The 27,059-nt window shown below is 48.8% G+C and overlaps 1 protein-coding gene across 18 annotated transcripts in view; it reads right to left on the bottom strand.

The window, feature by feature from the left end:
• Positions 1 to 27,059, bottom strand: part of PTPRF (protein tyrosine phosphatase receptor type F) — a 378,495-nt gene that overhangs the window by 57,674 nt on the left and 293,762 nt on the right. For 12 of the 18 annotated variants that reach the window (XM_042030480.1, XM_042030494.1, XM_042030486.1 and 9 more), the window contains 6 exons: positions 16,239 to 16,508; positions 12,974 to 13,555; positions 12,281 to 12,414; positions 11,168 to 11,312; positions 5,667 to 5,972; positions 2,615 to 2,808 (listed from right to left, as the gene is read on the bottom strand). In XM_042030480.1, coding sequence (XP_041886414.1) covers positions 2,615 to 2,808; positions 5,667 to 5,972; positions 11,168 to 11,312; positions 12,281 to 12,414; positions 12,974 to 13,555; positions 16,239 to 16,508 — 1,631 coding nt within the window. The remainder of the gene's footprint in view (positions 1 to 2,614; positions 2,809 to 5,666; positions 5,973 to 11,167; positions 11,313 to 12,280; positions 12,415 to 12,973; positions 13,556 to 16,238; positions 16,509 to 27,059) is intronic. The other 6 variants (XM_042030495.1, XM_042030492.1, XM_042030496.1 and 3 more) reach the window with 1 other exon arrangement.

Below are 27,059 nucleotides of genomic sequence, written 5' to 3'. Positions count from 1 at the left end.
ATTTGCTTGTCCATCGGGCTGTCAGCAGGAGGTGAGAGCTGAGACTGGAAGGCAAACAGAATCCTGACGGAGGTAATCAGTCACAGGCACAGCCACAGAAGGGAGGGAGAGGCCTCAGCTCCATCACAGGACCTTCTTAACAACTGATTACTCTGCCCAGGCAGGAGGCTGTAATATAAAACGTGATCTCTCCCGCACCAGGGCCCCCACGTCTCTTTCCGCTCAAACGGTTTTGAAAGCTCAGAATCCATATTATCTGCATAGCTAACATCTCTATTCCCTCGCCCTTCTCCTTTCATCTTCGTTTACTCTCTCTCCATTTCTCACCTTCAATAAGGAAAAACCATGAGTCAGCTTTAGTATCAATGTCTTCACACTGTCTGCAGGAAGCAGATTACGTGTTACATACCTACCCAAACCAGCAGACAGCCTGGCTAGGCAGGAGGAGGGGCTCTGCCTACCTGTCCAGAGATTTTCTTCTCTGACCCCAAGATTTTCAATCAGTTTAATTCTCTCCCTGTGCACTGGTATAAATGTTTATGAGTGTTTGTGAGTACTGAACTGTGTCCATCTTCATCCTATGACCTTCAGGGGCATGTTTTCCAGTGCATCTTTTTGTTTTCTTTCATGGAAAATAACTCTTCCAGGACTACTTGTTAAAGTCTCATCTGGCTGTTAGCAAGGACATGCACTGCTGTACTGAAAGATGGCAGCTCTTACAGGGCTCTTCAGCATCTGGTGCAGATGTGTTTCATCACAAGCACAGGTCATGCCTGGCTTCTCACTCTTTCAGGAAACAGAGATCTCTTCTGCCAAGTCAATGAAACCTCTTCCTTGCAGGGTTGTCATTAGTTTATCCCAAGAGTGACATGACTCTTTCAGAGTAGTCGTTTCTTTGCGACTATCATTTTCACTTCCACCCAAAAATTACAGTGGATGAGTTCGGCACCATACACAGCAGGAAAAAATATGACAGAAATCAAGAACCTTCCCACAGAAATTCACCAAATATGGAAGACTGGTAAGTGGCCTGACAGGCCAGGAAACTTCCTGGAACCTGCCTCCTTCATGCACACATTCAAACTAATGCAAAATCCAGCACTCCTTCAAAAGTTTCTGGCTCTAGCACCCTCATTCTGCACATTAGCATGGGATTTCTCTCTCTGAAATGTATGAGTAAGGAGTGAAAGCAGAACTGGCTGGGCAAGCATAAAATATTTGAAAACACCAAGAAGAAAAACACTGCCAACTTCGCCTACCTACACTTGGGACCAACCCATTAACTCCAAACTCCAGCTGAACAACACAGAAGATGATATTCTTCTGGCATAAGTAAAGGGCAGTAAGCAGCTTGTCTAACTATTAAAACAAAGCAACATCTGAAACATAAACAGAGACGTGCCCCAGACAATACTACAAGGACCCTCAAAGTATTTTCTCTCTTCAAAGTTCTCCCCATCCGCATTATTACTGAGTTTTATCCTTCGGAATATGAATGGGGAGTAAAGCTGCCACTATGCACTGCACTCCCCACTGACAAATGCATAAATGATTCACAGCTGCATTCAGGAGACAGATCAATTAATCGTTGCAGCTCTCCAGTATTTATACTGGGCATCATTCAAGCAAGCCAGCTCTGAATCGATTCCTCGTTGCTTCCAACAGCAGCAGATCCTGTTCTTCATTTATACGATTATCTTTGTTGAGAGCAGTATGGGTCATCCAGGATGAAGGACCCCTGTTCCAAAGAAGAGTTGTATTTCATTGTACATGGGGCACCAAAAACTTCCCTGGACCTTGGAAAAGAGGCAACTACGCATTCCTGGGCTGCGCAGAGTGCACAGCCATGCCTGGAGCAGTGTGTGGGAAGAGGGCTGCAGCTCACAGCCAGAGAGGTATCCAGGAGATTGCCTAAGTATGAACAGATTGTTGTGTGGGGAATGCAGAGGACAAAGTCATTTACAGGGGATGTGGGCCTCCACCTCATTTTTTTTCTTCCTCCTCAGCCTTTCCCAGACTAAGTCGGCTTCACCTACAGTTTTCTTTCAAGAAGCAATGCAACACCAAGTCCCTGCCCTGCAAAAGCAGGAGCAGGAGGGAGTGGAGCCTTTGCTGAGCCAGGAGTGCCATCCTGCCTGGCATGCTGTGCCCACTCAGGGGTGCAGAGCCACTCCCGTACCCCACAAGCAGGCAGCACCCAGGTGGATGCTATCAAGACAGACACTTTGCCCTGAACATAATCAGCATCACAAAAGAAACAGATTCAAGGCTTATTTCAAACTTTCTGACCGTTTATAAACAGACTGGCAAAGCACAGTTTGCTCCAGCTGGAGTCTGCGCAGGATGTGGCAGGCAGAGGTGCATATCAGAGAAGGGGTAAGAGAGGAACATCATCCAATACATCATCTTTTCTACAGCAATCCTTTCCTGATTAAACTTTTTACCCATGTTTAAGCCACAGTTTAGGGATGAACTGTTTGCCTTGCTCAGGCAGGCTGAGTCCCATGCTCTGGAGCTGCAAGAGGTGGCCAAGAAATACTTGGACCCAGCCAGCCCACCCCTCTGCGGAGAGGGAAGGTGCCATGCCCACCAGCTGGTGGTCCCCACACTGTACCTGTGCTTCTGACAGCATGACGTCCTTGATCACTGGCTGCCCTCGGGGCTCGTTGTTTTCCAGCTTCACATAGGTAACCAGATACCCGCGGATCTGCCCATGCTGTTTGTTGGAGATGGGCAGCTTCCAGCTCACCCGGATGGCAGTCGAATTCACAGACTCCACCTCCACCTTTCGTGGTGGGGCACTGGGCACTGCAACACACACGGGACAGCAGTTAGCAGGTACCACACAATCACTGTCACTACCTCTCACCCTTTGCTACCTTCCCCCCACCTCACTGCCAGGATGGCCCCACTGGTACAAGTTTCCTGTACCTGCCCAGCACACCACACTGCAATCTTTCAGCATGACCACATCCCTAAACCCTTCCCTTTTGCTATTCTCAGCAGGAAAGAGCTAATTGCAATATGCAGGAGCACCCCTAATAAAAGTCCTTGTGCCGAATCAGACCCACCTATCCCTCTCATCTCCAGCAACAGGGGAGCAAGGAAGAATACAAGAATATAGCAAAATATAAAGAATACAGTGACTCCCTGCTGCTCAGGGTGCCCTGGGGCACAGACAAGGGTTTTGAAGCCTTCTTTGCCTCTTGCCTGACACAGCACCTCCTCTCAGACCCATCTAAATGCAGTCCAACAGCCCCATGCAGCACGACTGGGTGCTGAGCCTGTTTTTGCAGGGAGCCCTGGTACCTGCCACCAGCCAGAGCATACACGTGCTCTTCCCGTGACAGTGAGAGGTTAATGAGGGGGAAAAGCACCATCCTAAAACAATAACCCAGAGCTCACACACAGCAGTCACTGAACTCAGCCAGATAAAGGGGCCTGTGGGGATTGTGACAGCTCTGGGGACTGTATTTCATGCACGGCTAGCTGAATGCTTTTTGATAATAAAATGAAAAATTACACTGCCCAGAAAATATCAATTTTCTTGCAAGGTGAGGCCCGTTTAAAAATGTATTTATACCCTATTTACCATTTGGAAAAATTACCTCCTTATTACATTTTGCTCTTGCATTGACTGTGACAAAAATGTCAATTCTAAAAAATTAGCTTTTCAGTTGCTCCTGGAAAGCTCCTTCGGCTGAAGCAGCTGGGAGCAGAGGTGTGCACTCTCTGGAGGATACTGATGCTACCCAAATGCCAGGTACCAAGTGAAGAACCTGGGCTTCCTCTTATCACCTCATCTGCAGGACCCTTTTCACCTTTCACTGGCCTGGGAAAATCCAGGGGTTTGGAACCTCATATGCCCCAATTCTCAACACAGCAAGAAATCAGTATTAGGTAATTAGGGATGGATACCTGACAAGCAGACGTAATGAGTATTGCTATTTCAACCAACTAAATGGGAAGAAACGGCTATCCAGCAGGTAAGCACAGTTTTTAAGCTGCACAGCAATTCATTATTCTTCCCCAGATGTCCTTCATAATTGTAGATAATTTAATAAAATAGAGAAAGGAGGAACAGAGCATTTTAGCACCATGAGGCCAACTCAAGCTATGGGAATGGAGGAGGCTGTGCTTGAACAGTTACCCCCTTCTGCCTGGAGCAGCCTATGCTGTAATCCACAATTCACTTAGTGCAGTGACCTTGCACAAGCCATGGGGCTCTCCTGCCCTGGCAAGGCACCTGCCCACACACACAGCTGGGAGTCCAAGCGGAAAACATGATCCTCCCTGAGAACCAGACAGAAGCTGTGTGTCAAGCTCTGCTGGCACGAGAAGGTGGGAGGTCTTGGCAGGACATGGTATGGGGATGTTGCAGGGACACAAAAAGATGTGAATGTGAGCAGATCACAGTGTTTCGAGGAACTCTGTCCTACTCCACTATGGGAAGTATGTGCTGCATCTGAGATCCAAACAGGCGAAGTTCTATTTGTTTTCAGACCACAGTTTAGCATTTCTCATTCCTTCATCATGGGTATCTACTGAGCATCAGCATGTCAGAGGAATACAAAATCACTCCTGACAGCTAAGCTGGAATGTCCAACCACGGTGCCCAAAAACTAACTGAGAGAGCTTGTTGCGACATTTCTGGGCTAACAGCTTCCCCTGGGCTACAACTCTGCCGAATGAGAACTGAAGCAAACAATACAGGCAGCAGGACACACACAGATGTGCTTGCCAGCCCACGAACGCAGTCAGCAAGCATTCCCAGATGCCACTTCCAGAGCCATGGAGACATGGGGGACAGTGGCAGCCCATTTAGGGAAACTGTAACATGTCTGGTTTCAATTTCCTGCACTGATTGGGCAATGCAGAGATCATGCTTTCTTTGCCTGGACGCTCCATCTCTTTCTTCTCCCATCAAATCTGCAGCTTTCTTGGGTCAGCATGAAGCCATGGAAGCTCCTACTGTCATCCTGAGCTCTGGCTGTTTCAAAGGAAATGGCTTAAATCACGATGACATAACTGACAGCCCTGCTAATACAATGCAATTTCTCTTTAAAGCTGTCATATCCAGTAAAGTGCTCTGTTCGTGTGGTATTCTGACTCTTGAGTGGAAGAGCAGCTTTATATAAGCTGTGGCTGGCCTGGAAGCTGGAGCAGGAAGCAGCTTTCCTGCAGTATCTCCAACTTTCAAATGGATTGCTTTCCCCCTCTTTAGTTTGCTGGATTTCAAGTCAACAAGTAAACTTTAAGTCCTGATCTCACGAGAGAAGCCTTTGGCTGGGAGAGCTCATTTTACCTTCAATAAAAAGGAATCCACCACCACCCACTATAAAACCACAACGGAAAGCAGAGCAATGCCTCCTCACATGCACAGGAAGCACTGCTGATACAAACAAGACCCTAAGGGACCATGATGGGATACCTGACACAGCCTGGAGGCAGAGCAAGGGCCAGCAAAACAATTCCCCAACCCCACTCCAGGGCACCTGTTGAGACCCAGTCCCTGGAGCATTGCTCCTGACAGCCTCTGGCCCTGCTTGAAAGGCACTCCCAGATCAATGTCCCTGCTCCCTTTCCCCCCCCTTTCCAGCAACCCAGCTAGGAGAGTCCTGGTTAACCCATGGCAGTAGCTGAAGGAGCTGTTCAGTAGCACCTACCATCCTCGTCAGTGCGCACGTGCACGGGGATGCTCTGTGGTCCTGGCCCCACATCGGTGTGAGCCCTTACCCACACCTTGTACTCGGTCCATTTCTCCAGGTCCTTGATCTCCCAGCTGGAATGCTCCCGTCCAATGCCATCCACCACATGCTTGGTGATGTCATCTCCTTCCACTGCCTGGTAGGCAATGGAGTACTGGGTGATGACCCCATTGCGGCTCTGGGCGGGCGGTGGCACCCAACTTACCCGGATGGTGGTGGAGCTGGTGCTTACACACTCGACTTCTTGGGGTGGGGCGGAGGGGGCTGGGGATAAATAAATGAAGTGGGGAGATGAAGGGAAATGAATGGAAGGACAAACCAAAATGCACAGGGAACTTTTACCCAGCCAACAGAACACTGAACACACACATGGACAACTGCCTGCCATCCTCACAGATCATCAAAAATGGCACTGGGAGGGCAGTTTGTATTTGAAGGCCAGATGAAAAACATGGAGATGGAAGTGCTGTTCTGCATCAGAGAAAACCTTTTCCCAAAGCAGTTCTGGACGCTCACTTTACCAAACACAACAAATGGCAGTAAGGGAAGGGGAGAGTGTGGAGGGTGCGAGAGAGAGTGGTAGGGAGAAGAAAGATGCTTTCAGTGAAGATCTGAAGCAGATGGAAACCAGAAGAGGTAGGAAGCTGCAGAAGGCAAGAGCGGCAGAAGGGAAGCTCACACACCAGATTGCAGGAAGGCTTGTGAAAACTGACTCCTAGACAAGCGGAGGAAACAAAAGCAGATAAGGAAAGCAGGTGACTGAGGTTGGAGGTAGTTTGTTCTGGTGGGGTTTAAAACCATGACCATCAGCTGTAAGCTGCATCCTAACCAGGTGGGAGCCAGGCACCATGTGGGAACAGCAGATAATGTGGTTGTGTTGCTTTGCACATGTCCCCGGAATCTGGGACTGAATGTTTCATGCCTGCCACATTGGTTACCTGCCTCAGTAGCTTCCTGGCCTATGGATTTGTACAGTGCAAGGTAAGCAGGTCTTGCCCTCTCCCAGGCAAAAAAGCACCTGCAGTTTGCATTAACTTCTAAGCCCTGGCAATGCTAACTGTCCACAGGGGGAGGAGTGGGATCCAGGCAACCGTTGCTTCTCATTGGGATCAGGGTAAGTCTCTCCACACAGCACACTGGGGAAGAGCAGCAAAACGAATCTGGGGGGGGGGGGGGGGGGGTGGGAAGAGGGATCAGGAAAGGAGAGATGACCTGGACAAAGCAAAGCAGGACATCCAGGACATCTGCCTGGTTCTTTCCCTTCTCCAGCCTTGCAAAACTGCTGTCTGGCTCCAAGAGGGCTCTGGCAGCATGGGAGCCCTCTCATGGCAGCATCAGCCCCCTGTCATTTGGCCTCACTGCCCCGGGATGCTGCAGACAGCATGCTTGCACAGAAGGCAAGAGTGGAAGTCTGGAGAAGGAAAAGAGCCCACATAGTCAGGGAAGGAACAAGGGACACAGGTCCATCCCTGGGTGCTCATCTAGAAGGAAACAGCCCTAAGCAGAGGGGGCAGAGCATCATAACCAAAAAAAAAGCACACAGTTTCCCTAAGACTAGAAAGCTGTTTGGCCAAGCAATAATGGAGTACACCAAGTATCTTGCTTTGCCATGGCAGGTGAAAGGCAGCTTCCATTCTTCACTGCACACAGAAACCTAGAAATGCCTGAAAAAAGACTGCTGCCCTTCCCCATGCTCCAGTCCTTGCAGCCACCAGTGCAGCAGAGCCAGCCTTCCAGGGGCACAGGGACAACCCTGCCTGCTCACTGCCTGTGCAAAGGTGAACACAACCTACATCGGTCCACATGGCAGCAAGGACCTCAGGTAATTCAAGCTCAGAAATGGTGCCTTAGCTTTGCTGGGCACAGGTTGGCATTGGCAGAAGACCTGGGAAAGCAGAGGGCAGCAGGACCTCCCAATGCCCTGGTGACCTCTGCTTGCTGGGAACAAGGCCCAGTTGCCTGCAGAAACAGTTGCAGACTGCATGTAACTTTGAATGCCTACTTCTGTGCTCAGAGAGCAGGGAACATTTCGGATGCCTGGAGAGATGAAAGATGAAGGAGAGTTAAGTACTGATGGAGCTGGAAGAGACAATGCTTGCACTATCAGGCTGCTGATTGGGAGCTACATTGGAAGAAAGGGAAGTCAAAGCAATGTGTGGAAGCAAACAGTTGCCTATGTGAGGGAGGCAGCACAGGATCAGCCCTGCCATCTGGTATAGTGAAAAGGGAGCAGGGGTAAAAAGTGAATCCTCACACTCTTTTGGTTAATCAGCAGAGAAGTGACAGGGAAGAGAGTAGGAAGATACAGCACCAAAGCAACACCTACAGTGGAGGGCATAATGTAGACAAAGTGCCTGGTGGCATCCTTCGGACAAGACAGGTGAGACACAAGGAGCTTGGCAAGCCTTTCCTCTGCCACTGTCTGCAGACAGGCCCTTCACAGAAGAGACTTGCTTTGACAGAAGCTCCACAGCTTCCCTTGGGATGCAGCAGTGAGTTTGTTCTCCAGCTTTGGATGATAGTGTGGGCAAGTCAAAAGTTGGCTGTTGACTGGGTAAGAGTCACACATATGATGTGTAAGGCAAAAACTCAGATTAACACTTAAAGAAAGCAAAATAAAACTTGGTAACATGAGCAGGATCAACTTAAAATGCATAAGGAGTCGAAGTGTCCCTCCTGGGGCCAGCAAAGAGCAGACTGGGTGGCCAGCATGCACCCACACATGCAGATGTACCCCCACACACACTGTGCAAACCTCTGCTGCCTCCAGGCTACTCACAACAGCCTCCCCCGATGGCCCACGGCAACTCTGTGCACCCATCCAACCCACCTGCTCCTTAGCCTAGGGAAAAGGGAGACTCAGGACCCACCTTAGTATTTCAAGGGAGAACAGCATTTTAATGCTGAGGCCTAATGGGCACAGAGCTGCTGCTTCTCTCACATCATTCTGCTTGCCTGAGGCACTGCAGACTCCTGGAAAACTCCCCCGTGCTGTTCAGACCCTCAAAGCAGCACTGCTTGTACTTTTTGCAGGGTGCCCAAGAAGTAAGTGAGCAGCTTAGCAGGAAAGACAGCCTAGAAAGCAGCTGCCTGGTCAGGAGATGAGGTCTCAACTGTGCTGCTGAAGGGTGCAAAGGGGCATTGCCTCCCTTTGGCCTTCCCAGACAAGCATCCCTACTACTCCTGAGCAGGGGTGCCACAAGAAGAGCAAGACCAAATCCTTCTCCAGCCCACTAGTGAGTCATTAGTGATGATGGCCCTCCTACCTTCCCCATGACTGGTTTGTCAGGGACAGGAATAGACACTGAAGTGAGGCTTTTTGGAAAGCAGGAGTCTGACTGCTCCTGCAGTTTGTGTCCCACCTGAACATGTCAAGCTCCATAATCTAACAGCCTTTCTCAGGGTAACCAGATGAAAAAGTGCAGGAAGGAGACCAATTTGAAGCTGGGAGCTGTTGTGTTTCTAGATTAGTGAGTTGTAAGGCCAAAGGGGACCAATCCAACCATCTAATACAAAGTGTTGCTACGTAAAGACCAAAGTATTTCTGGAAGTTGTGCATCATGCACACAACTTCTGCCAAGGTAAAGCACAGCTTTCTGAAAGACCTACTTGATTTTGAGCCCCCCAGTACCCAAGGCTCCACCCTGCATTGGGACTGTTCAGACAGTGGTTTGTCACCCTCACTGAACAGCTCAGCAGTAACTGCCAATGGCTTCTGTCATAGAATAGAATGCCATCAGAAATCTTTTCAAGTAGGGGCCTGTAAACCAAGACCCAGGTCACTTCTTGGATCAATCCACGGACCCTTAGGTCCTTTAGTGTGAGGAGGGCTTCACTGGTCAAACCAAGAAACTCCTGTGGCTAAAAGCCAAATCTCTTCCAGCCTATGCACGTTTCTCTTACTGAACAGGTATCAGAACCAGTCAGCTACTGCACCACTTGCCAGTGAAGTGACAACCTTAAAACCAGACTGGTGTGAGATTCCCTGTGAGCAGACAACAGGTAGAGTAGGTCATGTTAAGATGTCTGCCTTGATGAGTCCACGAAGCAAACGTTTCTTGTACTTGGACTGTGTGAGACTCTGAAGGACTCATTTATGCATGGAACTGTCTCTGATTAAGTGTGTTCAAGGATAAGAGCATCCACTGATGGAATTAATTTACATGGCTGAAGAGTTACTTCAACCTTTGCCTATCAATACAAAAGCTATCTGAAACAGGTATACAAATCCCCACATTCAGAATCTGTTCAGTGTTCAAATGTTTATAACTGCATGATCTGAACCCTTCTCAATTTTCATACCTGTCTATTGTGCAGCTCTAAGACACCATTAGCTCACTTAACAAGGTGGAGGAGTGCCTGGGACTGGTATGTTAATGAAGCTCAGTTTTCCTCAAAGAGAAGGTCATTCTAAAAGTGAGCAGAGCTGCTCTTCCCTGCCAGAGCTCCCTTTCTAATGGCCATCTCACAGTCCTGGTTGCTGTGCATGCTGCTGCCCTCCCTGCAGGGAAGGCTGGCTGCCTGTGCCAACTGCTCACTCCACATAGCGCGTAAATCCCAGACAGACGGTGCTAACAGAAATGTCTTTTTTCCCCCCTTTTAATGCTCTTTGCATAATGGCAAGCCCAAAAATCATTAGTGAAAACGAGCTTATTGCAGGGCCCTTTGATAGCCCTAATCTGCTTATGCGCAGCACTTTGAGCTGCCAATCAGAGCAGTGCAAACTCCCGCTCTGTGATCACACAGGGCAGAGCCAGGATGAAAGTGATATTGCCTGGGTCACCTCATTATTGAGCCTCTCTGTTAACTCAACTGCAGCTTGTTCTGGTTTCCCCCAGCACTACAGTCCCAGAAGCAGCAGCCTCACTTGCTCATGCAACCCTGGCAAACAGCCACTTTTCCAAAATGACTCCTCCAGCTGCCTGACAGCCACAGACACACCTGGCCTCACAGGATGCCTCACCTTGCAATCAACTGTATGGACCAGGGCTGGACTCCTGTGTGAGCAAGGCAGCTGGGACGGGGAGGGAAGGGATGAAAATCCAATGGTTTGGAGACAGTCACATTTAGAGCCAAATACCCATATGCTGCCTGTCCAGACAGCTTGTCTGCATGGGAGTAAATTCATAGAGATGCACAAACCCACTCAAATCAATCTCTCCAAAGCAATTTCCCAGCCTGTTTTACTCCTCCATCAGTTTTTATGAATCTAACCTTAGGGAAAGACAGTATGATCAAAGGGACACGAAGAAACAACTTACCCCTTGGGTGCACCCACTCTGCCAAAGAGCCCTGATCCAAACCCCAGCTGACTTTCCCCATTACTCCCTTCAGCGAACTGCAAGCCAGCATCCCTGCAAACCCACAAGGGCAGAGGCATCGGGCTTCTCCGTGCCCAGGCGATGGAAACTGGACTGTTTGTGCTTTGCCTTCAGCAGCGTTCAACGTCAGACACTTACTGGATTGGGCAGTTCTGGCTTCGACTGTGGGGGTGTAGACTCCTACCCCCAGCTCTGAGTGGGCACCCAGACGGAACTTATACAATGTGTCCGGTTTGAGACCTTCCACAGCATATGAGGAGGTTGGGTCAAACTCCACCTTTTGCTGCCAAAACAAAGGAAACACACATTATTTGATGTTGTTGGAGGACACAGAAAAGCTGGTGTGCAGCCATTCTGGCCTCACAAGAAGTCACAGCTACGCTGCCAAACCTGCCTGCAGTCCTGCAGGACTCCAAGGCATCAAGCCTCCTGGGTGACACACCAGGACTCTGCAGGGAAACAGACCTCTGCCACAGCCAGGCTACATTGCCTGGTGTCCAGACTGCACTCACTGGCCTGACAGCTTTGTGGGAATGCTGGGTCCAGCCACACAAGTTCAGACAAAGGGTACAGGACACATGAGTTTGTTTTCTCCCAGCAGACAATGTATTGCCTGTGAAACAGAGTAAAGCCCTGTAGCAGTCGAGATCTCTAATGCACCAAAATACTGCTTGGTAAAGGGCTTGTTTTGCTGACACTTCACCTGAAGGGCACTTATTTTTGGCAGCTCTTATGCCACTATAATATGAGGAGAGGGAGAGGACCATGGGACACTGTGATGCTGTCATGGCACAATTCTTGGTATGCTGTCTTGAAGCCGTTGATGTACTTTGAACTGGACTTCCTTTAAGGACATGCACTAAATGTGAAAGGGCTCTCTCTAGGCCACCTTCAATCTGCTTTGTACGTGTAACCAGTCCTGGGGCCAGAGACAGATATTGGAGGCCATTTCAGACCTGCCCAGAAGTGCTACTGTTTAGAGGCACCAGCAGTAAGCATGCCTCAGGGAGGCTGTCATGGCATTCTGAGCCTTTCCAGTCCTAAACCAGTCACTAGGTACTTTGCTGGCATCAACAAGCACTGCTGAGGTCACTTGAACAGAAACCAGATTGCCATGTTCGTATTTCACACCACTGCGGCAGAAGAAACACAAAGAAACACTCCTGTTACCACCCTGGCTCAAGCCCACACCCTTCCCAAGCTGATGAATTGCCATGTCCAGCTCCAAGAGCTGCCAGGCAGGATCCTCACCTGAGTGCCATCCTCCCCTTCCCAGTACAGCAGCTCATATTTAGTAATGCGTTCCTGAGAGGTGGGCAGCCAGGTCAACAGGATGCGGGTATCAGACTCTGCTTCTGCCTGGAAGTCAGCTGGCTGGGCAGGAACTGGGGAACAAACACAGGGTTAGTGCCAGAAGAAGGGAGAAGGATCGCATGACTTTGGAAAGTCAGCATTTCACCTTGTGAGGATCCTCCTTAATTTCTGCCAGAACCTCCCTTCTCCCCTGTACTGTACTCTTAGAACATCCCAGGCCACAAGCAAACACCTCTATCACTCAGGGAGGTGACTATGAGGATTGTGCTCACTTCCAGACCCTGACTGCATCCCAGATACTTCCTTCCAAACGTGTACTCAGACTCCAGAAGGGTCCAGCAGTTACACAGGTGCCGACATCCATGTCCAGGACTTTGTGTCACATTTTTAGCCACTGTATCTCAGACAAAACTGTGGGCTGTTAGTTGTACAGAGATGGATACCAACTGCCCAGGACAATCTGACAGCTTAAATCCAATGTCTGTGGGGTGGGGATGCCCACCACCCGCTTTGACATGCAATCATTTGAGCACCAAGTGCAGTTGTGATGCCTGGTGCAGGTCAGACACTCAGCTGAGCCGCACACTGCTGGGATGGCCACGGAGCCACGCTGCCTCACTCCATACATACCCCCTTGCTGTGTTTTGACCTGGATGATGTCCGAGGGGGGCCCGTCGCCCACCGAAGTGAAGGCCAGGACGCGGATGCTGTAGGTGGTGCCTGTGATGAGGCTGCCCACGGTGGTGAAGTGGCTGTCGTCAGTGTTGTGTTTCTGCCACATGCTCAGAGGCAGGTGGGGGTCGGTGGTGTAGTACACGCGGTACCCTCGGATCTGTCCGTTGGGCTCCTCCGGCTGCTCCCACCGGACCAGCATGGTGCTGGCGCTCAGCATCCGTGCCTGGACTTTGAGGGGAGGACTTGAAGGAGCTTGTTCTCCTGTCCGGGCCTCGACCAGTTCACTGGGGGGACCCCTGCCAATGTTATTGACTGCGATGACCTGGAACTCATACTCTGAGAAGGGGCTGAGCCCACCTATGCTATAGCGGGTTGTTGCCACACCATCCACCTCCTGGAACTGGCCCTCCAAGGATTTGGGCTTGTACTGGATGACGTAATATGAAATGGGGTCAGAGTTGCCCGAATCCCAGGTGAGGGTCACGCTGGTAGCTGTCGTTTCAGTCACTAATGGCTCTGTTGGAGGTTTTGGCAGTGCTGCAATTGGAAGGCAGAGAAGTGTGATTTAAATAATTCAGTCATCTCAAACCTTGCAATGTGCACAGGGATAAAAACGGAGCTGCCACCTCCCATTAACATTCTTCTTTAAAAGGCAGAAATCATTTCATACTCTATAACATGCATTTTTATATTACCGTATATTGCTTGAAGTGGTTCTTAATGGAAGGATAAACAGAGCAATCATGTTATTAGATGTGCTTGACGCACTTACCAGCAGCAGGCTAAATAAAAGTAATTCAACGGGGATGCAGGAATGTTTCTGTCATGGGGGGTTCACCTGGCAGTGGGAAGGTGCTGGCTGGGCTGGGCTGGGTTGGGCTGGCTCCAGAAGCCAGGTGCACAGCTGATTTACAAAGGGATACAGGAAGGCAATCAGCGCACCTAAGTAATCTGGAGTTATGCTCTTGCTTCCAGAAAGGCAGTAGCTTAGGCCATAGGGAGCTCATGGACAATGCTGTTAGAAGGGTTGATGGGGCAATGCTTTGTAAGTATTACAGTACATGCAGGAGAAATACAGCCAGAGAAATTACCAACTTTCATATCCATTATTTCACTGGGTCGTGTGTCAAACTGCAACCAGACAATAAACTGTTACACAAGAACTCAGTGACAATGACACCTCTGAAGTGTTAATGAGAATGCGACTACTGCAAGCAAACATATCCAGATTTGCCATTTTACCACAAGAACAAAGAAAAAGAATGAGTGTTCATGAGAGAGATTTGCAGAGTACACAAATACTTTAGGACAATGACTGAATTACAGTCTATAGTAAGTTTAAACATCCTACAAACCACTCTAAAGTCATTAGTGACTTGTAATGCAGCCGTGCTTGACAAGGAACTAGGGAAAATGCTCAACCCAAATTAAGATCCTTAAGTATTGCATTCTTTGGCAAAGCCATCAGGTTTCTAGTTTCCACGTGGTTCAGCTGAGAGAGGCAAGCTCCTTAGCACAGGGCGTGCCTGCTCTGAGTGCCAGAGAGAATGCCTTCTCCAGTGCTACTGCAACCTGAATACTGAGAAGATCGTCAGGGGCTGAACTGGCATGGGAGGGGAGGGCATACAACCCACAGCCAGACACCCCACCACTACCCATGGAGGACGCAGGGAGGGGCAAACCCAACCTGCACGATACTATGGCCTGAAGAAATGTATTTCCTACAGCATCCTAGAAACTGGCAGCCTCCCTCAGGCTTTCAAGGACAAATGAAACTCCCTTTCTTTTCAAGAGCCACAAGTTTGACTCGACAGCTTTTGGGTGTGCAGCCTCCATGTGAGCAAGGGGCAGGTCTGGTACTTCCAGCGTCCTTAAGTGCAATCAGTTCTGTGTCATCTTGCTTCTCCTGTCTGCGCTGCAAATGGTCTGCTTGCCAGCAAGTACAGGAGAGGCAGCACTGGGTGAAGGAGTTTGGGATGGAAGCAGTAAGATATCCAGAGTAAAGGTGTAGAAAAAGCAGATGGGGACACAAGGAGGAAGGTGAAGGGCTAAAGGAGCTGAGCAGATTGCTCCCTGTCCTGAGGCATCATGTCAACCAGGGAGGGCATGAGACAAAGTCATCCCAGCTACGAAGAGGTAAATGCTGGGAACCATCAGTGCAATCGTGCAGTTCCCACCTCTTCCCTCCAAGTCCAAACCACCATCTCATCATGGCTCTTTTTTCCATACACCCTTGTGTATCTACTACAGCGAGGCAACCACTGTGCTCTGTATGAAAAGAGAGGCTGGAAAAGGTACTGACCAGCAGGTGTTCTGAGTAAAGGGAGCTGGGTGTGGCTAAGGTTAAAAGCATCCTCTGACTAGCCAAGAGGATTTGCTGTTATCTCCAGGTCAGAGAGGGCTAACACTCAATTCTGTGATTTGTTCAAGCAGCAACTCTGTGCTGAAGGTGTCCTTAGTGCAGGAAGGGGCCTGCAAGAACAGACAGACTCAAAAGATGACATATCTATGGTAATCTGAGTTACAAATCAACTGCAAGCAGAGAAGGAAAGGGATACTGCGGATCTGACAGGCCCCAGATGGGAAAGGCAGGACACCTTCAGCCTCCTATTAGTGGGTGGGCTATTGGTTAGCAATCAAAAAGAACGTCCTCTTTGGGGCAAAGCTACCTGTGAAATGTCAGCAGAAAGCCTGGCTGAAGGACAGCAACACAAGAAAAAGAAAGGGAAAGAGGCAGAGCAGTAAGGGAAGACATTTACTGATGATTATGTAACAATTTTCAAATGAACACATACAGCTCCTCCCTGCAGGGAGGGAGAATGCTCATTTTGTTGAGGCCCACGGACACTTCAAGTTGCCGGGATTAACTTTCTTGTCCTACCCTTACTGCAAGAAGACATCTCTGAGCAAACAGCACTCTGACTGCAGACATCCACAGACCCTGTCCCAAGACAGCCCATTCAACACAGACTCAGTGAGGTTCCCTCGGCCTGATGCAAGCTTGTCTACTATGCCACTTGCAGGGAGAGAGAAAATGACCTTCAAAGCAAATATCATTATACTGTGAGCATGAAAAGACAAAGTTGTGGGTTTGGGAACCTCCCCTGCAAGGTGGAAAAGTCACAGAGGAGTGCAGTTAGTCGGCAGCAGCCAAAAAACTTTGGCAAAGGGCTACATTGTTGAAACCCAAGTAGGAGCACTGCAAGCAATAATTCCTTACCTTTGACAGTGATCTGGGCTGTGGCTTCAATCATGCCAAGGGAAGAGATGGCCACGCAGGTGTAGTTGGCAGACTGCATGATGTTATTCAGTTCCAGAACATTCCTACCGACGGGCATCTCATCTTCTTTGGTCAGTTCCTCCACACCAGCCATCCACTTCACATAGGGCATTGGAGCACCTACTGCCACGCATGTGAGGTTCACGCTCCCCCCAGGCATCACCTCATGGTTGCTCGGAGGGATAGAGAATCGAGGAGCAACACGCCGCACTGAAACAAGGAAGAGACAGCTAGTAGGGTCACAGAACCAGCAGGGAGTACTCAGTTGCACTGTGGGGTACATGAGGGGTGGGCAACATTTTTGCCTATCTATCCCTCAGGACAGATAAAATGAAGTGCAGAAGCTGTTCACTACTTTGCCAAATTGCACACACTTTGCTCTCCCCTTCCTTAGCCACTGGCATTTTATTAGCAGAACTCATTAAGAGATGGCTCAATCCATTCCCTCCAAACATAGCCTTTTGAAATCATATCACTAACATGAAACATTCCTCCATTTATATTACATCCCTCTAATTAGAGAGCATGCACAAATGCCAGTCACACACTTTGCGCAGGGCCCACTGAAGCTCTGCATAACAGAATCACCCGCTCAATTTGTTAGCTCTGGAGCAAAGCAGCCCATTCCCTAAACCTCACAGGGTTCGGACAGGGGCAGCAGAAGGGTTTCTTTTTGAATTAGAGCACATGTGCTGCTAAATAAAATATAATTCCTTTCAAAATGTAACTCAGGTTCTACCTTGGCTCAGAAAAAATAGTCACCAGAGCTGCATGACATTGTCAGGGCCTGAAGAGATCACCTTGCTGGGCAGGAGAGAACTAATCCTGACAGATGTGAGATCATACCCATTTTGACAGAAGAGAGCTGGGCTGGCAGAACCTTTCCCACCTTCGTGGCAGCTCTTCGGGAGATGTATTCCTCCTTATTGCATTGCACAGCTTCTCTTCATATCAATCCCTTGCTGGGTATTTCATTCAAGACTTATTTGTAAGCAACTCTCAGCTACAATAAAGCTCTAAAGCTGCCTGCCATATGCATTCCTGTCAGGAAAATGACACTGAGAAATGAGGTCCCTTCTTCAGGGTTAGTGTTATGGGCCTATTTAAGCAAGGGTAGAGAAACAACTGTGCTCGGTAAATCTTTGTCTCCTCTGGGCAAACTCATTTTAGTCTGTAGTTAAAAAGGGAAACTGCTTGAACGTGCCTTGCCCAGTAGCTCTGCTCTCCTCCACTGGAAAGGCAGCCCCCGAGCAGCGGCCGGGGTCACGACTGACCGGCTCTGAGGAGCCTCTCCCTGCCAATTATGCTCCTCCATCAGTGCGCTGGGCTGGCGGGGCAGTGACTGCCACAGCGCTGGGGGCAGGTGGGAATGGGGCAGGAGCCTGAGCAGGGCCAGCTCACAACAGGCCACAGGCACAGCCAGCCCCACGGGCGATGGGGCCTGGGGTCTCACGGCTCTGCTGGCCTGGCTCCTGCCACCGCGGCATCTCCACAGACAGTAAAGCTGCTGACAGCCTCGTGAGCAGCAGAGGTGTCAGCTCCACTTGCCAAGCTGGCTCTCCCCAAATCAAATTTCACTAGTGCTCTCTTTGATGATTCATCCCCAAACCATCAGGATTGCAGAAATAGACTGAACACAGAAGCCCCCACGCTTGCATGTACAACAGAGGTAAGACTCTGTGGTAAATTAGACAATACTGTCAACATCGTGTGTGTACTGCACATCGTCTCAGTGACAAAACAGGGCTCATTAGCTCCTTACCAGACAGGGTTAAGGATAACTTAAGGATAACTTCCTTTGCCTGTTTTTTTTTTTAAAGTATATAAATCCAAAGTCTTGCTGGATGCTTCTTTTAATCAAGTATTAAATCTCAAATCAATACCTACATGAGCAATCACCAATGAAGTGTTACCTGACCGATGGGGCAGTGCTCCCCATATGAGACAGAACTAAAAGTGTACTCAAATGCTATGCAGTTGTGAGAATACAGACTTAACCACTTAACCTGATGGACATGGCAATGGTTCAACATGATGGCATGTATTTCCAACCAAAGCATCCCAGCACCATTCATTAAGAGACAGCTTTATTTTCCAATGAACGTGGTGTCGAATTATTCCAAGTAGAAGCTGTTCAAATTCTGTCCCCATCAAAGGACCAAACCCACCCACCCAAGCTGTATTAAAACAGAAAAAAAAAAGCAAACTTTGAGGACAAAGCCATAGGCGTGCACAGAGCACTCACACACATGCACAAGGCAAACAGGCTGGCAGGCACCAGAGGCCACTACAGAGTCAGACAGACAGCAGTGGAAGGGCAGGACAGGGAGAAGGAAGGTCCACAAGTACTCACATACAGGGACCTAGGAAGACAAGACACTGGAGGACACAAGGCCATGCAGAAAGGTGAAAGCCCAGCATGCAGAGATTTTCACTTCCAGCCCTGTGAGACCAGGCACAGCACAGCCTGCTGCAGACTCCCCTGCACCCCACAGTGTCCCCATGTCAAGCGCCTGCTTTCAGGGTGCTCCTGGGGCTGTGCGAGTCCCACTGGGGCCGTGTCACCCTTGATGTGTCCTGCAGAGGCAGGGCCTGTGGGGGCTGTGCCTCTCTCCCGAGGAATGTCAGCAGCTGACCATTGCCTGCTCCCCTGCAGGGAGGGGACAGGCACTTCACTGGGGTTGGGGGCCCTGCAGCAGCGCTCTGCAGGGTGACAGGAAGTCATTCTCCCCTCTGTCACACACAAGGGAGCAGTAGAGGTGGTTGGTACGTTCCTGTGCCTAGAGAAGGGATGAATGGCAAGGAAAACTCTCCTGTGGATCAAACAGTACGAGACTCCCTCACCAGCCTTGACACGGGCTGTCCCTCCTGCACACCGCAGCCTGCGGATGCCAGCAAGTTGTGTGGAGCCTCAGCCCTCCAGCCTGGCAACAGATGAGTGGTTAAACAGGCTTCTGTGGTGCATTTCTGCAACCCAGAATGTCTGAGCTGTCTTCCCCTCATTTGCACACCAGCAGAGCTGCTGAGATTGGCTCGCTGCTCCGCACCGGAGAACAGCAGTGCCCAAGGCACCCAGCTGCTAAAAATGGATGCCCTGTGTTGGGGTCAGCTCTCTACATGGGAGGTGGGAGGAGGTCAGGGCAGTGCCTTCGGTAGGAGATCTGGCCCAGACGATGCTCTGTCAGGAGTACGTGCAAAGGAAGGGACGGGCTCCATGAGCCTCCCATCCTCTTGAGGGATAATTGGCAGCTTCTTGTCCCAGTCAGTATGGAGGGAGAAGGGGAGATGCTGTCAGTTAGCATTAGCAAGAGCTGGCACAGCTCTCACAGCAGCTTGCAGAGCACCATCAACACATTCCTCAGGCTCAAGCCAGCGATTTAAGTTGCTTGCTTTTCTAGCGTAAGAGTCTGGTAATAATTTAAATCAGTGTAACTCCTCAAAAAGCAGCATTCTTAGAATTTCTGTCCAATTTACAAGTCAAATCACATGCGTTAGCACAGTCCATGATGCTACCTTAAGTGCTCCAGAAAATAATGTTGTTCTTCATTTTTTGCAGCAATGAAATTTCCCTTTTAATTACAATTTTCTTGACAAGAATTTGCAATAATTTTTTTAATCCTCTTTTTGGATAAGGATCAGAAGAAGGCGGTTTGGAGGTTTTGCAAGAACAGCACAGGGAAAATTGCTGTGAATATTAAAATTATTTCAATGGACAATACTATAATTCAGGGGTTTAGTTAAACCAGCAGACTGTCAAAAATGAGATTCATTATAATTCATCCCGAGAACAAGGCATCATAAGGGCTCTGTGCTGCTCCACTATTCTGCATACCTCCCTGTTGAGAGCATTCCTTAGCAAGCGAAGTGAAGTGAAGTGAAGTGAAACTCAGAGCAGTGAGCAGTGAGTGCAGTGCAACCTGAGCCCATGCCCCGGATCTCACAGGACAGGGAGGAAAGACAGTGTGGAGTCTGGTTCCCCACTCACAGGGGGGATTGCTGGGAGGAAGGAGGGGAGCAAGCAACACTATAGTGAGCCACAAAGGTTGAGAAATGTTAATAATTCAGCATGCATTAACATGCACATTCCTTGCCTTGAGAGCAAAGAGCTTCAATAGATTGTCTGGCTCCTTTCAGCACAGGGGTGTCTGTTTCCCAATGTCTCAGGTTCCCTCCGTGGGTGAAGTTACCCCTTTGGAGAACCAGGGACACCCTCCTCCCTGCTGCTGTCTGCAAGAGATGTAGGCTCTAAGCTCAGGGCTCTCAGGCTGATGCTGTTAGTCCCTCTCATGTGCTGAGACACTGCTGGTATCCAGTGAGGCTCTGCTAGAAACACAACAGTGCCAGGAGGACTGCCCAGGCTTCCAAAATCGTGCAGCGCTGCTAGGGAAGGGGAAACTAAATTTCCAAATTTTCCTGCTGGCTGCCTTGGCCACAGTACAGCTGAGCAGATGACAATGCTAACACCCCTCCCTCTGGTTTGCAGAGATCCAGGCACCTGGATCATTGCCTGCTCCTGGATTCTGGGTTTCCTTTGAACCATGCCTACCTGGCATCTAATTCTGGGCCTCATCTTTCCCGTTCCATGGCAAGCTCACTGGGTGCTGCCCCATAGTGATGGAGAGCTGTGCTTGTGCTCTGCACACTTCTCTGCTCCTCAGTTCCAGCTGCTCAGGTCCTGCACCACTGTCCTAACATCCTCTCCCCTTTGCTTATCCTTTGCATGAGGGAACAGCAGCCTGAACTCTCTTTTGCTCTGGAGGAGAACTAGGACTGCCTGGTCTGCTGCTCCTCCCCAGTCCCAGCACAGACAAGGACAGTTTGGGGTCTCTGCTCTAACCTCCCAGCTGGGATGAGCAGCAGTGTGTGATGCAGGGGCACATCTTTGAGAGTGTGAGACTGTCCAATTTCAGTACTTGAGCCAGGCAAACTGAAGGATCCCTGGTGCACAGGATGTGTTCCCGCCCTTGCCAGACTGGTAATGTGCCAAAACTCCCACCTTCCTCAGGAACCACCTCCTCCAAGTTGGGAAGGAGTGAATTTAGGAGCTATCCTCAAACATGATCATTGGTCTGCATGGTTTACTCATCTGTAGACACCTTTCATGTTTCCCCAGTGCTATCATTTTACTAAAGGACTACAAATGGAAAGGCAGTTGCTGAAGTCTCACAACCTATTGACAGAACCAACAGCAGGAGAGGAAAAATTGGAACCAGAAAAAAATGCATTTATAGTCTAATCCTGTGCTCAAACAATGCTGTACTATTTATGCTCCCAATGTATCCTTGAGTGCTGACATTTTATAGACAATTTCCAAAACAGGGCCTTGCCATTTTTGGATTATATTTCAGCTATAACTTTTAGGTCTAATTATTTGTGCTGACAACCACATATAAAAGAGGATATATCATTACAGTGGTGCAGCACTGGAGACACATCAGCATTCAGCATACTGACATACTAATAGCAAAGTAAGGGAGAGCAAGATTGTGGAGCTCTGCAATTTGCATTCGATCTCAGAAATTTCTCTGATGAAAATAACATTAAGGAGGAGAATATGAGAAAAGATCCACTGTATCAAGATAAAATAACTTGTTAATAAATAACCTTGTAGCAGCCACAGAGCAATAATTAAATGCATGGGTTAGCACTACACAGTTTTAAGTAAAGCTGGAAAAACGTAAGATGTAATTATCAGTGCCAAACAAATTATAAGCATGGCAAATCCCAGTGGAATATTTAGAAACTAATTTCTGGCTTCACATTAAATATTTGTGTATGTAGGTATTTTTGGTGGAGCGGGAAGGAAGGGTCGACACAAAGAATGAGAAATTCTCCACTCCTGCTGGCTTATATCCATTCTCAGCTGCCTCCATTCAGCTAAACCATGTGGCTAAAACATTTAAGTGCCCTGTCAAAGGTTTAGTTTCTAGTGGTGTCTCAGCCATCACAGCAGTGCTCCAAATTCACTGAAATCTGGGAAGCTTTGGGCCTTGGCTTTAATTTCTTCTCTTTTTTCCCTTGTTCTCATTTTTCATCATTGTCTTGGGCTGAGGTAATTTTATCCTCTAAAAAATCTATTTTTAGAAGGTAAACAACAAAGGTCCTGTGCCTCAGTACAATCTAAATGAGAGCATGTTCCAGGGAGAGAAACGGGACTGAACTCAGTGTACTGGAACAACTGCTATGACAATTTGTTAAAACTTGTTCCAGTGATGATCGTAAGACAATTCATCCAGCTGCCTGACAGTTTGTGTGAGACAAGCAGGGTCTCCTCCCAGTGCCACCTGGGGGGGCAGTGTGAGCAGCCCCTCACCTCCAGTGAGTGTGGAATGACAGACCCCCACAGAACCTGTGCAGAGAAGGGAGTCATCTCTGGAAACTAAATCCGGACTCCTGCCAGAAATTCCAGCTTTCCTCAGCAGGAAATCATGAGTGCCTCGAGCTAGGTCTGGAGCTAGATTTAATTTAAAGGCTGGAGTTGCCTTTCACTAATGTCCTTTATTCACCTCTGGCTCTCTGAGAGCAGCAGGACAGAACAAAGCAAAGCACAAATCAGGTTTTGCTGAGTAGCTACGAGCTCCTGTGCATGTCACCAGGGGCCTCCCCGAGCCATCTTTGGTATGGCTGGGGCCACTGCCAGAGCTCCCTGCTCTCCTGCCAGCTAGAGGAAAACCCAGGTCCAGAGAAGAAAGGAGAGGCAGACCTGCTCGTGCAAAGGGCCCTTGTCTGAGCATGGACAGAGCATGGAAAATGGGCCACCCCAGCACAGGGACTGCTGAGGAGCAGAGAAGTTGCCTCAGTGCAAGGGATCTGCATCTCAGCCAGCCCCTGCTGCCTTGTGGCAAGGGAGGGCAGCATGCTTGGTTCTCTTCCAGCTGAGATCAAAAGCAAGCTTTTTGCCTCTAGAGAAAGTTTAAAAACTTTTAAAGCTACAGGAAGAATTGAGGAACCCACTCTCCCTAGCAGCTTGCGAGGGGACTAATCATTCTGATCTCTGCTTCCAAAGACTGCTCTCGATCTCCAGCCAGAAAGCAACAGCAGTTTAGAGGTCTTACACTTGCACCTAGCACAGATAAAGGATTAGAGAAGGACCCCCCACACAGCAGCATGCACTTCTTCCTACTCTGCCTTTGACAAAACTGCCCTGGCTGGTATTTGCATGCAAAGTATATTCTGTACACTTTAAATCTCAAGCAACAAAGGCATGCAAGCAAAGTATCAATGCCATCACGAGTCACAGCAAACAGTAAGCAGATTTCATCAGGCACACTGTGGCTGTGCCTGGAAAGGAGCCAGTCTGCAGGGCCCCCTCCCCGTTTGGGGATGGCTCTCCTCTCCCTACTGGAAAAGTCCCATCTGACGTGGCGTACTGTAGATGGATAAGAAGTGAAAAGGACCAACCTTCTCGCTGATCTGAGAGATGAAAGTTTGTTTTGTTTGATGGCAGAGTGCGATGAAGATGAGGAGGGAATAAAAAAAGACAAGGAAAAACACAGAGAGTAAAAACAGGCCAAGCTTCATCTGTCTGCACACCACTGAAACGACAAGACAAGACTACAGAGGTCAGCCATGACTTCCCACCATGCACACACCACTCCACGCAGTGACAAGAGAGCCACACTCGCACTGCTCTGGCCTGGAGCAGGACCCTCCACCTCCCTGACCCACTCAGTGCTCCTGCAGGCAGGGCAGAGGGGACTGCACATCACACACGTCCCCACATGGAGGGTGCTTCAGGGATGGCCCTGCTCTGGGCCAGATGCTGGAAGCACAGACATGTTTACATGTGCAGAACACTCACACACACAGAGCAAAGGACTCCAGCCATCACACAGACTGATGTGCTCTCATACACCCACTCCAGCTACAGAGATGATGGCAAAGGCACTTTAAACCCATTGACCACACACTGGGAAGACCATAAATGTAAATCCGAATTTTATAAAGTATGAAAGAAATGCTCCAAGTGGTGAATCAAAAAATCTTCTACCATGAAGAGCTGTTCCCCCTCTCCAAACAAAGAGCTAAACGTAGCAGAGAGGTATTAGGCAAGTGACAGACATGCGCAGTCTCAGCTGGGCTCGGTTTTGAGAGAGTCTTATTGGTACACTGTGCTGCAAGTGAGAGATGGACAAGAAATCAGAAGGACAAAAACACCCAGAGAATTGAGCAGGTCCCAGTTTTTGTTCCTGCGGGAGAGACAGCAGAAGGTTAGTTGCATTTTCCTTATAGACAAAGGAGATCTTATTTCTCCAGCAGGAGTGACCTCACTCCAGCTACAGATCTGTGGCATACCAGCTGTAATCGAACCCTCGCTGAGAGAATACACAAATGGATTTTATAGTTAAAGACTGCTTATGAGTCACATTTTTGATGGGGGAAGGAGAAGGTGGGGGAAGGAATTTGCTTTCCAGCAGAAACACTGCAAATTAGAGAACAGCATGTGGCATTATACAGTGCAACAGTACAGTAAGCCATTTCCAGCAATTAGAGGACAAGATTTTAACCAACACTGACATGGTACAGGCAAGACAACAAGCTACCAATAACAGCTACTACAGTGGCCTACAAAGTGTAATGGAGCTTGCTGGAGAACAGCAAAACACTTATTTACATTTTTTCAATTGAACTGCTACCAGGGGATCTGAGCCAGCCAACTGAGAGCTTAACTGGCCCATAAGTGAGAGCCACATCTAGTGAGGAGCCCCACCAAGACATCTTTAAAACAAACAGTCCTAAGCTTAAGGTCCAGGTTTCCTCTGCCCTACTTTAGAAAGGGGATTTACCTCTTGGTCTACAAAACATTAGCATAAGGCTCATTTGATCCTGTGAGACCCTGTGATGGGAGGGAACCTCTTTATTGCTGCTCCCAAGCTGGCACTTTATTTCCTAATCTAATGGAGCATATCACATCTGCATGGCTTCAGCAGACAGTGAGGGGCTCCTGCCTTCTGCTCAGCTCTTCCCAACAGGGAGGATTTGTTTCCTGCCCTTGCCCAAGAAGGACAGTGCTTCTGGAAAACCAGGTGTGCTCATGGAAGGCTGCAATTCCAGACAGCAGCACTCACACTGCAACAGGGTAACACATACTCCAAGTGCTGCCAGCTACTACTGCACCCATTGGGACTGTGAGACTGAAGGGCAAGAGGCTGGTGAAGGGTGTGAGATTGAGGGATGGTGCTGGAACAGCTACAGGAATACCTGTCCTTGCTGCTGAAGCCCCCAGAGCCACTCTCTGCCCTTGGGAGGGACTGATGGACCCTGGCCATACCAAGGGGACTCACTGTGGTGCCACTTGGTCTGCCTGAGGGCAAGGTGAGGGGTGCTGCTCCAGCTGGGGGACAGCCAGGAGCTTTGTTTTGGGGAATGTGGCAGGGATCACACTGCATCAGTGGGCATGGACAGAAGTAGGCTCCAGCAGTGGCTTTCCCCAGGTGTTTACACTTCAGATTAGAGCTGGAAAGGTGAGGAGACACATGTGTAACACACTAATTCAAACAGATTACTTTCTGGTTTGTCAAACAGGAACAAGTTTAGGACCTGCTATTTGTCATTAATTGCTGGATTATCTCTTAATCTCATTTTATATTAGTGGTTTATAAGCAATAAAAACAAGTAGCAGGCTACTTTGGAACATCCGTATAGCAAGAGGAAACACCTGGGCAGAAAGTTCTCTCTGCTTTTCCCTTAGTTAAGGCTTAAACAGCTGCTGCTTTATCTGAGATAAACCTGATAAATGGCAAATTGAAAGTTTCATCTCCTTAGAGGTTCCATTCACATGGTCCCTTATCTCCAGTTCTCTAGCCATGTCACTCCTAAGCTAAGAAGCATGTTTTATCAACAGTTTTTCTGCTTTTTTACAGAGCAAGTGACTCTGAGCAGTGATGGTAAATAACATCTGCCCCCCCACCATGGAGGGACAGAGGCAGAGGATTTAAGCCAGAGTATCCCCTGTGCAGAATACCACGGCTCACTAGCCACACTACCATGTTCTCACGAACCTGAGCTGCCTGGCAGCTGAGCTGAACATGCCAGTCTAAGTGCAAGTCAACTCACAGCAAAAAAGCCATCAGAGGATAGCAAACTCCAGAAGGTAAAAAACGAGGCTCCATTTGAGATCCAAGCTGAAACAGCAAAGAAGCAAAGAGCAAGGCCGTATCAGACACGTGTCTGCCAGTCCTGGCAGACGGCTCTCATGCTCTACAGGCAGAAATTCCTATGCCGACTGAATTTGGCTTTTACTCTGCCACAGATGTGCTTGTCTGTGCAGCAGCAGCAGTACTCTAACCACAGCAGCTTGTTGCAGAAAGAATGAATTTGGATTTATGGGGGATTCTGCTTTCGAATAGTCTTGGTCATTAGCTGCCTGAAACAATGCAGGCAGCTGTGGCCAGGATATGAATGCACAGGTCTGAGAGTTTAGATCACCAACTCAAACAAAGGAACACATTTCCAAAGCTTTTCAGAGTGGGAAGCTAATACTTCCCTGAAAGCATCAAGAAAGTTCATTATCCCAACTGGCTCTGCAATTCTACGGGGAACTGCCAGCATCTGTCCTGTGTGAAAACCCTCTGGTGCTATGCAAGGCATTAATATAAAGGCCAACCCAGACACTTTGGAATCCAAAAGACACAGAGGTTAACAAAAACCCAGAGGGGGATGAACCTGTTCCTGCTTATCTCCAAAAGCACATCTTGTGTCTCAAGGACTCCACATAAATCAAATTTTATCCTTTACAGGTTTTAGTGGTATAGAGGAACA

The sequence above is a fragment of the Corvus kubaryi genome, unplaced genomic scaffold (assembly GCF_017639235.1).
Source record: "Corvus kubaryi isolate FWS band 111438036 unplaced genomic scaffold, C.kubaryi_AGA036_p1.0 37334, whole genome shotgun sequence".
Taxonomy (NCBI): Eukaryota; Metazoa; Chordata; class Aves; order Passeriformes; family Corvidae; genus Corvus; species Corvus kubaryi.
This window is presented reverse-complemented; position numbering and strand designations above follow the sequence as displayed.